Source organism: Octopus sinensis, linkage group LG15 (genome assembly GCF_006345805.1).
Source record: "Octopus sinensis linkage group LG15, ASM634580v1, whole genome shotgun sequence".
Classification (NCBI taxonomy): domain Eukaryota; kingdom Metazoa; phylum Mollusca; class Cephalopoda; order Octopoda; family Octopodidae; genus Octopus; species Octopus sinensis.
The window spans coordinates 34,020,759-34,036,685 of NC_043011.1; the positions used below are offsets into that span (position 1 = coordinate 34,020,759).

The 15,927-nt window shown below is 44.0% G+C and overlaps 1 protein-coding gene across 13 annotated transcripts in view; it reads right to left on the reverse strand.

Annotated features, from left to right (window-relative positions):
- LOC115219624 (intersectin-1) overlaps positions 1-15,927 on the reverse strand; it is a 424,167-nt gene that overhangs the window by 284,148 nt on the left and 124,092 nt on the right. For all 13 annotated transcript variants that reach the window (XM_036509616.1, XM_036509621.1, XM_036509620.1 and 10 more), the window contains 3 exons: positions 14,657-14,754; positions 13,309-13,372; positions 2,942-3,138 (listed from right to left, as the gene is read on the reverse strand). In XM_036509616.1, the coding sequence (XP_036365509.1) occupies positions 2,942-3,138; positions 13,309-13,372; positions 14,657-14,754 (359 nt within the window). The remainder of the gene's footprint in view (positions 1-2,941; positions 3,139-13,308; positions 13,373-14,656; positions 14,755-15,927) is intronic.

Consider the following 15,927-nt stretch of genomic DNA (forward strand, 5'->3'; position numbering starts at 1 on the left):
TTTTATTACACAATGTGTCCTCATGTATCCAACTGAATACCATTATCCAATGCGACTAATGTGCATTTACAGTTTGTAAAACAGCAGTGTATAACTTGAGTGAGATTTGACTGCTATTTTTAGCAGCTTGGGTATAGACTCCTTCATTGACTAGTCACAATTTAGTTCTACACAAGTGTGAAAAAAACAGGAGCCATACACATTAGATACACATGAAAAAATAAACAGTATCAATAGATATGGTCAAACATGAAATTAAGTTGTTAAAGGGTTTGCTTCCCAACCACATAAATCTGGGTTCAATTCCAGTTTGTGGTACCTTGGGACAACCATCTTTTAAAGCAGTCTCAAGTCAACCAGTGATTGGTGACTGAAATTCAGTAAATGGAAACTGTGCAGAAGCTTATCATATGTGTGTGTGTGTATGTATGTATGTATATGTGTGTGCATATGTAAAAATGTCAATCATCATCATCATCGTTTAACGTTCGTTCTCCATGCTAGCATGGGTTGGACGGTTCGACCGGGGATCTGGGAAGCCAGAAGGCTGCACCAGGCTCCGGTCTTATCTGGCAATGTTTCTACAGCTGGATGCCCTTCCTAACGCCAACCACTCCGTGAGTGTAGTGGGTGCTTTTTACGTGCCACCTGCACTGGTGCCAGGCGAGGCTGGCATCGACCACGGTCGGATTGGTGCATTTTACGTGCCACCTGCACGGAAGCCAGTCGGGGCGGCACTAGCTTCGGTATGTATATATTAATATATAATACACAACAGTATATGGTAATATATGGACATTATTATTATTATTATTATTATTATTGGTGGTGGTGGTGGTGGTGGTGTAAAACAACAGTGTTTATAAAACACTAGACTTAAAACAAAGACACAAGAACAGGATCTGCTAGAGGAATTAAATGCCAGAGAGAAATTAAAGACAGATTGTAGTTGAAGGAGAAAGAGTGAGGGGTGGTGGGAGACAGAAAGACAGTGAAAAAGTGAAGAGGCAAAGCTAAGAAGGAGAAAGACGAGAGAGAGAGAGGGGGGTGAAGAGGAAATAAAAATAGTAACAAGACAAAAGAGAAGAGAAAGAGAGGAAAAGAGAGAAGAAACAAAGCCTAAAAGGAAACAAAAGAAAAAAGAGAGGATGAAAGACAGGACAAGAAAGAGAGACAGAGAGAGAGAGAAAGAGAGAGAGAGAGAGAGAGAGAGAGAGAGAGAGAGAGAGATAGAAACATTGATTTTGCTTCTTTTGTCATTCAAAAGCATAGAATTCAAAAGAGCATTGTGTTAGGACCATTGAGAGAGAGAGAGAGATAGGTAAACAGGATTAAGTTCTGTACAATCAACCTTATAGTCGATTGTACTCATCAGTCAACCAGGACCACAAAAATTGATTGTACAAAATCAAAGTAGGTGGACTGGCAGAATAATTAGACCATCATTTTACAATGCATGCAGCATTTAGTTCTGAGTTCAAATCCCATCAAGGTCAATTATGCCATTCATCCTCTCAGGATTGGTTAGATAAAAATACCAATCAAATACTGGAGCTGATTTCTATTATAATACTTTCCAAACATAAATGGAACTATAACAGAAGGTATGGTTCATAATCCTGTTTCCTTTACACAAGGCACAAGCAGACACCACATATGTGCATGTAAAAGGCAGTGCCCCAGCATGGCCACAGTCTAATGACTGAAACAAGTGAAAGATATATATATATATCCCATCATCACCACCATTTGACATCTGTTGTCCATGCTGGGATGAATTGGACAGTTTGACCAGGGTTGGTAAGCTGAGAGGCTGCACCAGACTCCAGTCTGATTTGGTGTGGTTTCTATGGCTGGATGCTCTTCCTAACACCAACCACTTTACAGAGTGTACTGGGTGTTTTTCACGTGGCACTGCACAGACATTTTTAATGAAGGAATAAATGTATTATCATAACCTCCATTCTTGAACTTCCTATATTACACTCCAAGACAAATAAATTATCCCTGGAATTTCAGTTTGCATGAAGAGTTTCCCTTAAGGGGTACTGTCTATTAGCAAGTATACACAGGAGTGCTGACTGAGAATACAACTGAGATTTCTAAATCGCCTTTTATTTGATATACATAACATCATCATCTTCGTTTAATGTCCATTTAATGTCCCTCCTCCCCACCCTACACTTTCTTTTTCTTTCCCCATCTATAATAGATGTTAGTAGCTACGCAGCTCCCTCTGCAGGAACCCGCTCTGCCTGACTCTCTCATAATAAACCCCCTCACCTCCTAGCATGAAGCTGATCCCCTGCCTACCCCCAGGGTTCATAGTCCTGCAAACAGCATGATGACCTCAATTGTGCAGTTGGCACAAGAAAAAAAAATAGAAAGAAAGCACTGAGTCCATGCTTTTAATGTGGATGGTGTTAGAAAGGGCAACCAACACCAGGAACCATGCCTAAGCAGGCATGGGAGATCAATGCAATGCCTGAACACATCAATTCCTATGAAAAGGTCCAATCCATGCCAACATGGAATATGGACATTAAAAGGCGATGACGATGATGATGATGATGATGATTATAATGATGATGATATTTCATGCTGACATGGTTTGGACGGTTCGACAGGATTTGATGGTCCAAGGACTGCCTCATGCTCCAGTATCTGCTTTGGCATGGTTTCTACAGCTAGAGGCCTTTCGTAGTGCCATATATATGTATGTTTTGTGTAGTATAGGTTTTGGCATAGAAACCAAACCAAAACAGACTGGAAACTGTTACAGTGAAACCAGTTAAGGTCAAACCATCTAACCCATGTCAGCATGATAAATGGACACTAAATGATGATAATAATGGTGATGTAGGTGTATGTGAGAGAGAGAGAGAGAGAGAGAGAGAGAAAGAGAGTAGATAAACAGACTATATAGATAAGAAAAACCTACCTGGTGTGCCAGGTTGGGAACCACTCGGTCCAGAGAGGCTACTTGAGCGACTTCCTCTATTGGAAGTAGAAGGGTGCAGACTAGGCGGTAGTTTGGCAGGTAAAGGTTGACCAGTACGAGCAACATCAATCAAATGCATGGCAATGCAAAATTCGTCACAAGAAAGCTTTCCATCACTATCAACATCCGACAGGTTCCTGAAATTTCAGAAAATAGAATATTAATTAGGCCAACTTTTCGTCAAGTCTTCGCATATACACATACAAACACACACATGCGCATACGAAGTAAATATAGGAGTTGTGAGGTGGTTATACAGTTTACTAGAAATAGCAGTGAAATTTCCTCAACCATATCATCACCATCCAATATCCAATATTCAGGGCTTCATCGCTCCCATAGTAGGAACCCTTCCCTGGACTCCTTCCACCACTGACTGTCTCTGGTCAGTCATACCCATGTAGTTTCCCTGGACTCCTTCCACCACTGACTGTCTCTGGCCAGTCATACCCATGTAGTTTCCCTGGACTCCTTCTACCACTGACTGTCTCTGGCCAGTCATAACCATGTAGTTTCCCTGGACTCCTTCTACCACTGACTGTCTCTGGCCAGTCATACCCATGTAGTTTCCCTGGACTCCTTCTACCACTGACTGTCTCTGGCCAGTCATACCCATGTAGTTTCCCTGGACTCCTTCTACCACTGACTGTCTCTGGCCAGTCATACCCATGTAGTTTCCCTGGACTCCTTCCACCACTGACTGTCTCTGGCCACTCATACCCATGTAGTTTCCCTGGACTCCTTCTACCACTGACTGTCTCTGGCCAGTCATACCCATGTAGTTTCCCTGGACTCCTTCTACCACTGACTGTCTCTGGCCAGTCATACCCATGTAGTTCCCTGGACTCCTTCTACACTGACTGTCTCTGGCCAGTCATAACCATGTAGTTTCCCTGGACTCCTTCCACCACTGACTGTCTCTGGCCACTCATACCCATGTAGTTTCCCTGGACTCCTTCCACCACTGACTGTCTCTGGTCAGTCATACCATGTAGTTTCCCTGGACTCCTTCCACCACTGACTGTCTCTGGCCAGTCATAACCATGTAGTTTTCCTGGACTCCTTCCACCACTGACTGTCTCTGGCCAGTCATACCCATGTAGTTTTCCTGGACTCCTTCCCCCACTGACTGTCTCTGGCCACTCATACCCATGTAGTTTCCCTGGACTCCTTCCACACTGACTGTCTCTGGTCAGTCATACCCATGTAGTTTCCCTGGACTCCTTCCACCACCACTGACTATCTCTGGCCACTCATACCCATGTAGTTTCCCTGGACTCCTTCCACCACTGACTGTCTCTGGTCAGTCATACCCATGTAGTTTCCCTGGACTCCTTCCACCACTGACTGTCTCTGGCCAGTCATACCCATGTAGTTTCCCTGGACTCCTTCCACCACTGACTGTCTCTGGCCAGTCATACCCATGTAGTTTCCTGGACTCCTTCCACCACTGACTGTCTCTGGCCACTCATACCCATGTAGTTTCCCTGGACTCCTTCCACCACTGACTGTCTCTGGTCAGTCATACCCATGTAGTTTCCTGGACTCCTTCCACCACTGACTGTCCTCTGGCCAGTCATACCCATGTAGTTTCCCTGGACTCCTTCCATCCACCACTGACTGTCTCTGGTCAGTCATACCCATGTAGTTTCCCTGGACTCCTTCCACCACTGACTGTCTCTGGCCAGTCATACCCATGTAGTTTCCCTGGACTCCTCCACCACTGACTGTCTCTGGTCAGTCATACCCATGTAGTTTCCCTGGACTCCTTCCACCACTGACTGTCCTCTGGCCAGTCATACCCCTGTAGTTTCCCTGGACTCCTTCTACAACTGACTGTCTCTGGCCAGTCATAAACCATGGAGTTTCCTGGACTCCTCTACCACTGACTGTCTCTGGCCAGTCATAACCATGTAGTTTCCCTGGACTCCTTCTACCACTGACTGTCTCTGGCCAGTCATACCCATGTAGTTTCGCTGGACTCCTTCTACCACTGACTGTCTCTGGCCAGTCATAACCATGTAGTTTCCCTGGACTCCTTCCACCACTGACTGTCTCTGGCCACTCATACCCATGTAGTTTCCCTGGACTCCTTCCACCACTGACTGTCTCTGGTCAGTCATACCCATGTAGTTTCCCTGGACTCCTTCCACCACTGACTGTCTCTGGCCAGTCATACCCATGTAGTTTTCCTGGACTCCTTCCACCACTGACTGTCTCTGGCCAGTCATACCCATGTAGTTTTCCTGGACTCCTTCCCACTGACTGTCTCTGGCCACTCATACCCATGTAGTTTCCCTGGACTCCTTCCACCACTGACTGTCTCTGGTCAGTCATACCCATGTAGTTTCCCTGGACTCCTTCCACCACTGACTAATCTCTGGCCACTCATACCCATGTATTTCCCTGGACTCCTTCCACCACTGACTGTCTCTGGTCAGTCATACCCATTAGTTTTCCTGGACTCCTTCCACCACTGACTGTCTCTGGCCAGTCATACCCATGTAGTTTCCCTGGACTCCTTCCACCACTGACTGTCTCTGCCAGTCATACCCATGTAGTTTCCTGGACTCCTTCCACCACTGACGTCTCTGGTCAGTCATACCCATGTAGTTTCCCTGGACTCCTTCCACCACTGACTGTCTCTGGCCAGTCATACCCATGTAGTTTCCTGGACTCCTTCCACCACTGACTGTCTCTGGTCAGTCATACCCATGTAGTTTCCTGGACTCCTTCCACCACTGACTGTCTCTGGCCACTCATACCCATGTAGTTTCCTGGACTCCTTCCACCACTGACTGTCTCTGGTCAGTCATACCCATGTAGTTTCCCTGGACTCCTTCCACCACTGACTGTCTCTGGCCAGTCATACCCATGTAGTTTTCCTGGACTCCTTCCACCACTGACTGTCTCTGGCTAGTCATACCCATGTAGTTTCCCTGGACTCCTTCCACACTGACTGTCCCTGGCCAGTCATACCCATGTAGTTTTCCTCCTGGACTCCTTCCACCACTGACGTCTCTGGCCAGTCATACCCATGTAGTTTCTCTGGACTCCTTCCACCACTGACTGCTCTGGTCAGTCATACCCATGTAGTTTCCCTGGACTCCTTCCACCACTGACTGTCTCTGGCCACTCATACCCATGTAGTTTCCCTGGACTCCTTCCACCACTGACTGTCTCTGGTCAGTCATACCCATGTAGTTTCCCTGGACTCCTTCCACCACTGACTGTCTCTGGCCAGTCATACCCATGTAGTTTCCATGGACTCTTCCACCACTGACTCTGTCTCTGAAGTCATACCCATGTAGTTTTCCTGGACTCCTTCCACCACTGACTGTCTCTGGCCAGTCATACCCATGTAGTTTCCCTGGACTCTTTCCACCACGTGACTGTCTCTGGCCACTCATACCCATGTAGTTTCCCTGGACTCCTTCCACCACTGACTGTTTTCTGGTCTCATACCCATGTAGTTTCCCTGGACTCCTTCCACCACTGACTGTCTCTGGCCACTCATACCCATGTAGTTTCCTGGACTCCTTCCACCACTGACTGTCTCTGGTCAGTCATACCCATGTAGTTTCCCTGGACTCCTTCCACCACTGACTGTCTCTGGCCAGTCATACCCATGTAGTTTCCCTGGACTCCTTCCCACTGACTGTCTCTGGCCAGTCATACCCATGTAGTTTCCCTGGACTCCTTCTACCACTGACTGTCTCTGGCCAGTCATAACCATGTAGTTTCCCTGGACTTCCTTCTACCACTGACTGTCTCTGGCCAGTCATACCCATGTAGTTTCCCTGGACTCCTTCTACCACTGACTGTCTCTGGCCAGTCATACCCATGTATTTCCCTGGACTCCTTCTACCACTGACTGTCCTTGCCAGTCATACCCATGTAGTTTCCCTGGACTCCTTCCACCACTGACTGTCTCTGGCCACTCATACCCATGTAGTTTCCCTGGACTCCTTCTACCACTGACTGTCTCTGGCCAGTCATACCCATGTAGTTTCCCTGGACTCCTTCTACCACTGACTGTCTCTGGCCAGTCATACCCATGTAGTTTCCCTGGACTCCTTCTACCACTGACTGTCTCTGGCCAGTCATAACCATGTAGTTTCCCTGGACTCCTTCCACCACTGACTGTCTCTGGCCACTCATACCCATGTAGTTTCCCTGGACTCCTTCCACCACTGACTGTCTCTGGTCAGTCATACCCATGTAGTTTCCCTGGACTCCTTCCACCACTGACTGTCTCTGGCCAGTCATACCCATGTAGTTTTCCTGGACTCCTTCCACCACTGACTGTCTCTGGCCAGTCATACCCATGTAGTTTTCCTGGACTCCTTCCACCACTGACTGTCTCTGGCCACTCATACCCATGTAGTTTCCCTGGACTCCTTCCACCACTGACTGTCTCTGGTCAGTCATACCCATGTAGTTTCCCTGGACTCCTTCCACCACTGACTATCTCTGGCCACTCATACCCATGTAGTTTCCCTGGACTCCTTCCACCACTGACTGTCTCTGTCAGTCATACCATGTAGTTTCCTGGACTCCTTCCACCACTGACTGTCTCTGGCCAGTCATACCCCTGTAGTTCCCTGGACTCCTTCCACCACTGACTGTCTCTGGCCAGTCATACCCATGTAGTTTTCCTGGACTCCTTCCACCACTGACTGTCTCTGGCCACTCATACCCATGTAGTTTCCCTGGACTCCTTCCACACACTGACTGTCTCTGGTCAGTCATACCCATGTAGTTTCCCTGGACTCCTTCCACCACTGACTGTCTCTGGCCAGTCATACCCATGTAGTTTCCCTGGACTCCTCCACCAATGACTGTCTCTGGTCAGTCATACCCATGTAGTTTCCCTGGACTCCTTCCACCACTGACTGTCTCTGGCCAGTCATACCCATGTAGTTTCCCTGGAACTCCTTCCACCACTGACTGTCTCTGGTCAGTCATACCCATGTAGTTTCCCTGGACTCCTTCCACCACTGACTGTCTCTGGCCAGTCATACCCATGTAGTTTCCCTGGACTCTCCTTCTACAACTGACTGTCTCTGGCCAGTCATAACCATGTAGTTTCCTCCCTGGACTCCTTCTACCACTGACTGTCTCTGGCCAGTCATACCCATGTAGTTTCCTGGACTCCTTCTACCACTGACTGTCTCTGGCCAGTCATACCCATGTAGTTCGCTGGACTCCTTCTACCACTGACTGTCTCTGGCCAGTCATAACCATGTAGTTTCCCTGGACTCCTTCCACCACTGACTGTCTCTGGCCACTCACCCATGTAGTTTCCCTGGACTCCTTCCACCCTGACTGTCTCTGGTCAGTCATACCCATGTAGTTTCCCTGGACTCCTCCACCACTGACTGTCTCTGGCCAGTCATACCCATGTAGTTTTCCTGGACTCCTTCCACCACTGACTGTCTCTGGCCAGTCATACCCATGTAGTTTTCCTGGACTCCTTCCACCATGACTGTCTCTGGCCACTCATACCCATGTAGTTTCCCTGGACTCCTTCCACCACTGACTGTCTCTGGTCAGTCATACCCATGTAGTTTCCCTGGACTCCTTCCACCACTGACTATCTCTGGCCACTCATACCCATGTAGTTTCCCTGGACTCCTTCCACCACTGACTGTCTCTGGTCAGTCATACCCATGTAGTTTTCCTGGACTCCTTCCACCACTGACTGTCTCTGGCCAGTCATACCCATGTAGTTTCCCTGGACTCCTTCCACCACTGACTGTCTCTGGCCAGTCATACCCATGTAGTTTCCCTGGACTCCTTCCACCACTGACTGTCTCTGGTCAGTCATACCCATGTAGTTTCCCTGGACTCCTTCCACCACTGACTGTCTCTGGCCAGTCATACCCATGTAGTTTCCCTGGACTCCTTCCACCACTGACTGTCCTGGGTCAGTCATACCCATGTAGTTTCCCTGGACTCCTTCCACATCACCACGGACTGTCTCTGGCCACTCATACCCATGTAGTTTCCCTGGACTCCTTCCACCACTGACTGTCTCTGGTCAGTCATACCCATGTAGTTTTCCTGGACTCCTTCCACCACTGACTGTCTCTGGCTAGTCATACCCATGTAGTTTCCCTGGACTCCTTCCACCACTGACTGTCTCTGGCCAGTCATACCCATGTAGTTTTCCTGGACTCCTTCCACCACTGACTGTCTCTGGCCAGTCATACCCATGTAGTTTCTCTGGACTCCTTCCACCACTGACTGTCTCTGGTCAGTCATACCCATGTAGTTTCCCTGGACTCCTTCCACCACTGACTGTCTCTGGCCACTCATACCCATGTAGTTTCCCTGGACTCCTTCCACCACTGACTGTCTCTGGTCAGTCATACCCATGTAGTTTCCCTGGACTCCTTCCACCACTGACTGTCTCTGGCCAGTCATACCCATGTAGTTTCCCTGGACTCCTTCCACCACTGACTGTCTCTGGTCAGTCATACCCATGTAGTTTTCCTGGACTCCTTCCACCACTGACTGTCTCTGGCCAGTCATACCCATGTAGTTTCCCTGGACTCTTTCCACCACTGACTGTCTCTGGCCACTCATACCCATGTAGTTTCCCTGGACTCCTTCCACCACTGACTGTTTCTGGTCAGTCATACCCATGTAGTTTCCCTGGACTCCTTCCACCACTGACTGTCTCTGGCCACTCATACCCATGTAGTTTCCCTGGACTCCTTCCACCACTGACGTCTCTGGCCAGTCATACCCATGTAGTTTTCCTGGACTCCTTCCACCACTGACTGTTCTCTGGCCAGTCATACCCATGTAGTTTCCCTGGACTCCTTCCACCACTGACTGTCTCTGGCCAGTCCATACCCATGTAGTTTCCCTGGACTCCTTCCACCACCACTGACTGTCTCTGGCCAGTCATACCCATGTAGTTTTCCTGGACTCCTTCCACCACTGACTGTCTCTGGCCAGTCATACCCATGTAGTTTTCCTGGACTCCTTCCACCACTGACTGTCTCTGGCCAGTCATACCCATGTAGTTTTCCTGGACTCCTTCCACCACTGACTGTCTCTGGCCAGTCATACCCATGTAGTCTCCAGTTAGTGGGTGAGATTATCTTACTATCTTGCCTTTGGTCAGTTTCTAGATCTTGTACATTGTCTTGGTGTCCAATTCAATCACCTTGACTGTCCATTTGTTGTCCCTCATTCACATGATGTGGCTAGTCAATCTATATTTGTTCTCCTTGATGGTTCTTATGATCACCATCATCATCGTCATTTAATGTGTGTACTCCATGCTTTTGCAGTGTCTGCTTTTGTATGGTTTCTACAGCTGGATGCCCTCCCTAATGTCAACCACTTTACAAAATGTACTGGATGCTTTTTAATGTGGAACCAGCACAAATGGGGGAATCAAGTAACTTGCAAGTCAAAACCCCTTAATTGAGTGTTGCTATAGCATTGAGGAAGTGGCTTTATACCCTATGATAAAAGGTTGCATTATAATATATATTTCTTTATTGCCCACAAGGGGCTAAGCACAGAGGGGACAAACAAGGACAGACAAAAGGATTAAGTCAATTACATCGAACCCAGTGCATAACTGGTACTTATTTAATCGATCCCGAAAGGGTGAAAGGCAAAGTTGACCTTGCCGGAAATACTGCTAAGCACGCTAACAATTCTGCCAGCTTAATATAATATAATTCGGAGACCCCCTTCGGTCACGACACAGACCATGGGATTGCACCCTCCTAGACACAAGTCCGGGCGAGGTTGTTTATGGAAGACCAGCAGTCGCCCATTCATACCGGCCTCCCCTCTCCACGCCACAAGTGTTATCCAAGGGAAAGACAAAGGTCGATACAGCTTCGCACCAGTGACGTCGCAACTCATTTCTACAGCTGAGTGAACTGAAGTAACGTGAAATAAAGTGCCTTGCTCAAGAACCCAGCACACAGCCCGGTCCGGGATTCGAGCTCACAACCTCATGATCGTAAGCTCGCTGCTCTAACCACTGAGCCATGCGCCTTCAATATAATATAATATAATATAATATAATACAATATAGGGAGAGGAGCTGGTGCCCTGCTGTAGAGGAGATACCTAAGCTAGAATAGGGAGAAGATGGTGGTAAAAAGGTATCAGGGTGTACCCTCACATTATAGGAAGGTGAATAGAAGGTAAGTGGAAGAGTGAAAATAATTAAGATCTTGAGATGCGTGTATTTCCCTAGTTCCTAAGGAACTTTTATTGGTGCAGGAACACTGATAATTAAAGCTAAAATCACAGAAGCTGTTGTTATGAAGAACAAAAGTGAGAAACTGAAGAAGAAACAAAATCAGTAAAGGAAAAGAAAAGAAAAAGAACAGAAATGGTAGAGAGGAAAATGAAGAAAAAAAATGAAAGGAAAAGAAAAAGATGAAAAACAAAAAGTAAAAAGGAAAAGAATAGACAAAACAGAAAAAAGGAAAAGTATGCGATAAAAAGGCAAAAAAAAAGTAGGTGGGAAGAAAAGGAAAATAAAAACGAAAAGAAAGGAAAAGCACTTTCTTTACAAACGAGCAAGAGGCTGCTGAAAGACTTGAGATGAGATAATTGGATTTTGTAATTAGATCACAGTGAAAGGCTGATGGATGATAAAGCAGAAGTCACCATGAGATACGTGTTCAATATTTACAATTTCAGATAACGTTCTTTTAACCATCATCAATATTGTCAATATAACCTCTCCTCTTCCTACTCCTCTATATGATAGACAACATTTCTTTCCACCATGCACAACTCTTCCCTTCTTCTTTCTATGTTAACCCTCATCTTACCATTACTTTCTACTCCTTCCTTCTGTTCTTCTATCTATAGCATTGCTGGTTTGCCAATAAGGCAGCCTCTACTTGGTCACTCATTTTGCAAGATATAGCAGCCAAATCTTCCTCAAATTACATCCATCTCAAACAAGAAATGGATACACTAGATAATCTTTTATATTTTACTTTGCTTCAATCATTGGACTGCAAACATGCTAGAGCAGTCTTAAAGGGTTTAGTGAAACAAATCAACCCTAGTACATATTTTTAGGCCTGATACTTATCCCATCAGTTTCTTTTACTGAACCACTAAGTTTCAAGGACATAAACAAACCAACACTGGTTATGAAATGGAGGTGAAAGGACAATTTCCATGATAGCATGGTTTCATCAGTTCATCACTATCCTAGTAATTTACTACCTTTCTAGATAAGTTGGAGGATCATATGTCACAAACAGTTTACCAAAAAGGAGTGATAATCTTCCTATCACCAACCATTTTATAGAGTACTAGCACTATGACCCGGCGTTGCCGGGTCATAGTGCTACTGCATGCATATACAGATGCGTGCATGCGCACATACATGCGAGTACTGTCCAAATCTCCAACCAATCACATACAGCTAGCTGGCATTCAATTGGCGTATCAAGTTTCGGGCATTTTGATTGGGTTTTGGATAGAAAATTCACAAAAAAGTAACTTCTATTGATTTTTTAATGGCTTTGCTGGGTGACTGGGGAAATGAAAGGATGTGCACGACCACCTTTGGACGGTTTTGAATGACCATAGAAAGTGTGAGCCCGCTAACTGAAAAATTGTGGATTTGTATAAAGGATACACACACAGACAGACATTTTGCCGTTTATATATAGAGAGATTCTGGATGCATTTTATTGTGACACCAGCACCACAGGGGTCTGTCATATATCAACAATAGCAAAGGGTTTTCTCTTTCACATATGCATACATCCCAGACTAATTGACATAAGGAAGAGCTCTAAGGTCAATTACAATCCTGCCAGATAAAACATCAGATACTTATCATGGAAACACTGGTATTAAGCCTATGATGAAGACTCTAAAATAATAATAATAATAATAATAATAATAATAATAATGGTTCCAAATTTTGGCACATGGCCAGAATAATAATAATACTTTCTACTATAGGCAGCATAAGGCCTGAAATTTGTGGGGAGAAGATCAGCCGATTACATTAACCCCAGTGCTCAACTGGTACTTATTGCATCGACTCCAAAAGGAAGGAAAGTCAAACTGACCTTTGCAGAATTTGAACTCGAAAAGTAAAAGCAGAGGAAATGCTGCTAAGCATTTTATCGAATGTGCTAACAATTCTACCAGCTCTAAGGGGGTTAGTTGAGTATATTGACCCCAGTACTAGACCGATACTTATTTTATCAACCTTGAAAGAATGAAAGATAAGAAGATGATGATGATGATGATAATAATAATAATAATAAAAAGGTGAATATATTTACCAAATTTGAGCAAGAATAGGTTGTGGTAAACCAGAATTAAGTAGCAAAGGGCGAGCATCAACACCTGAAACAGAAATCACAATAAGATGAAAATGATTTGCAACAAGGAGATATTAACCCTTCTGACACCAACCCAGCCAAAATTCTTTTAACCCTTTAGCATTTAAATCAGCCATATTCTGCCAAAATCTGTTCTATGTTCAAACCAGCCAGAGTTGGCTTCTCACATTTATCCTACAATATCCTTCTAAAAATATACAATCACATCACTGAAATCTTGAAATTATGAGATAAGCATGATTAATTCAAAACAATGAATTTATAAGCATTATATTTGACAGAGTAATGTGAATGCTAAAGGGTTAATTTTATTGGACAAACTTTCTGTTTTGAAATTATCTAAATTAAAACCTCTTATCAAAACTTTGAGTTTATTCATGTTTCAAAGTACCATTAGATACTTACAAAGTTATTTGACTAAATTCTTCAATATTTCTGAATCAAAAATAGTCTATTCCAATAGAAATATGGTTAAAAAAAGGGTTAATTAATAGATAAACTATTGATTTATTTTGTTCACAGCAACATCAGCGAAATTGAACCCATAGCATAGCTATTTGTCACTCAGAGAACAAAGTTACATCACAAAATTCAAGAACTTAACTAACAGTGTGTGATTTATCAATTGGTAAACTAGAGAAAATACTCTGTTAAAATACAAATCTCAGGTGAAGGGCTCTGTTTCACAATTATATTTGTTTTCTTTGCAGTAACACTTATAAAATAAGTGAGGCAATGAGAACGCAAGCCTCTACAATGTCAAGTGATCAACAAGAAAAAGTAGCCAAATTGCCCTCAAATCAGGCCCACTGTTTAAAAACAGACCGTTATATTAAATAACATGGTACTACACACATCATCATCCTCGTCATTTAACAGTCTTTGGGATGGATGGATGGATAGCTCAACAAGAGCAGACAAGCCAGAGGACTGTGCTGACTTTCAATGTTCACTTTGGCACAATTTCTACGGCTGGATACTCTTCACAGCATGACAAATAAGACAGGCTGGTCATGCATGGAACATCTTTGATTATAGGTCTGCATGATCAGGACTACACTTATGGCTAAACAAAAAGAACTAAATATGTAAGCATACATTAAAAAGAGCAGCAAATTTTCAAACACTGGCACATATTGACAAGAGGACAAATATACTTGACTAACTCAACAAGAAGGCCTCAAAGTGGTCATTTGACTTGGTGGAAATAATAGCAAATTTTTCTCAAACTTCACCATACCATTTTAGTGAAAAGAAAAGACAAATTTAGACAGATTCAATGACTCACCCATGATATATCCCTGTTGGTTTCGATCCTGTGTAGCAAACATCTGTACATATTGTTGTTTTTTCTGTGGTGTTATCACCCATGGTGAAGGAGCAGGGCTTGAAAAGAAATTTTGAACATAAAATAACACGACACAAAGTGGTTAAACAGTTATTATGAAAAGTGATAAGATAACAGTTTCTTTACAATTAAAGAAGATAGTCAACATCTATTGATGGGAGGAGGATTAGGAAAAGACAAGACAGAAAACTGGACAAAGAGCCCAATATGTAATTTGTTCAAACTGCAAGAAATAGCAACCAAATCTCCTTCAAATCACACTCAACTGTCTTAAACAGGGATAGGATACACTAACCAATGCCCCCACACACACATACACACATCACCAGGATTATCATTTTAAAATCCACTTTTCCATACTTGAATGGATCAGATGGAATTTGTTGAGACAGAGTTTCTATAACTGGATGCCTTTCCTGTCACTAATCCTCACCTGATTCCAAGTAAGGGGTCACTTTTCTTTTTCTTCAGCGGTGACCAGACATGGTTTCACAGAAAACTGGAAGCAAAGGACACTGCCTGGATCACGGTGGCACTCACAACAAATGCACAATGTCAAAGCAAGGAAACACCAACTCACACACACACACAAACACACACATATACACACATGCATATGACAGGCTGCTTTCAGTTTCCATCTACCAAGTCCACTGACAAGGCTTTGGTCAGTTCAGGGCCATAACAGTAAACACTTGCACATGATGCCATGCAGTGGGACTGAACCAAGAACCAAGTGGTCGGGAAGCAATCTTCTTAACCACACAGTCACACCTGAGCCTATAGCAATATTCACAAATAATTCATGCATAATTAGTATGTACGTGTGCATATATATATATGTATGTATATATGTATGCACACACACACATATATATATATATATATATATATATATATATTATATATATATATATATATATATATATATATATATATGTATGTATGCGTACATATATGTGTGTGTATGTGTCTATATATATTGTTATTTATACACCTGTCTTCGTCTTTTGTTTTTCTGTAACTATATATATATACATATATATATATATATATAAACAGTATACGCATTAGCATTTCACTACACACACACACACACACAGACAGATCCTGCTAATCAAATAGATCTCAATAACTCTGTTTCTCTCTCTCACACACACAGAGTTAAAAATGTGACTTCAATGCAATCGGTATTGACTGTATATAATATG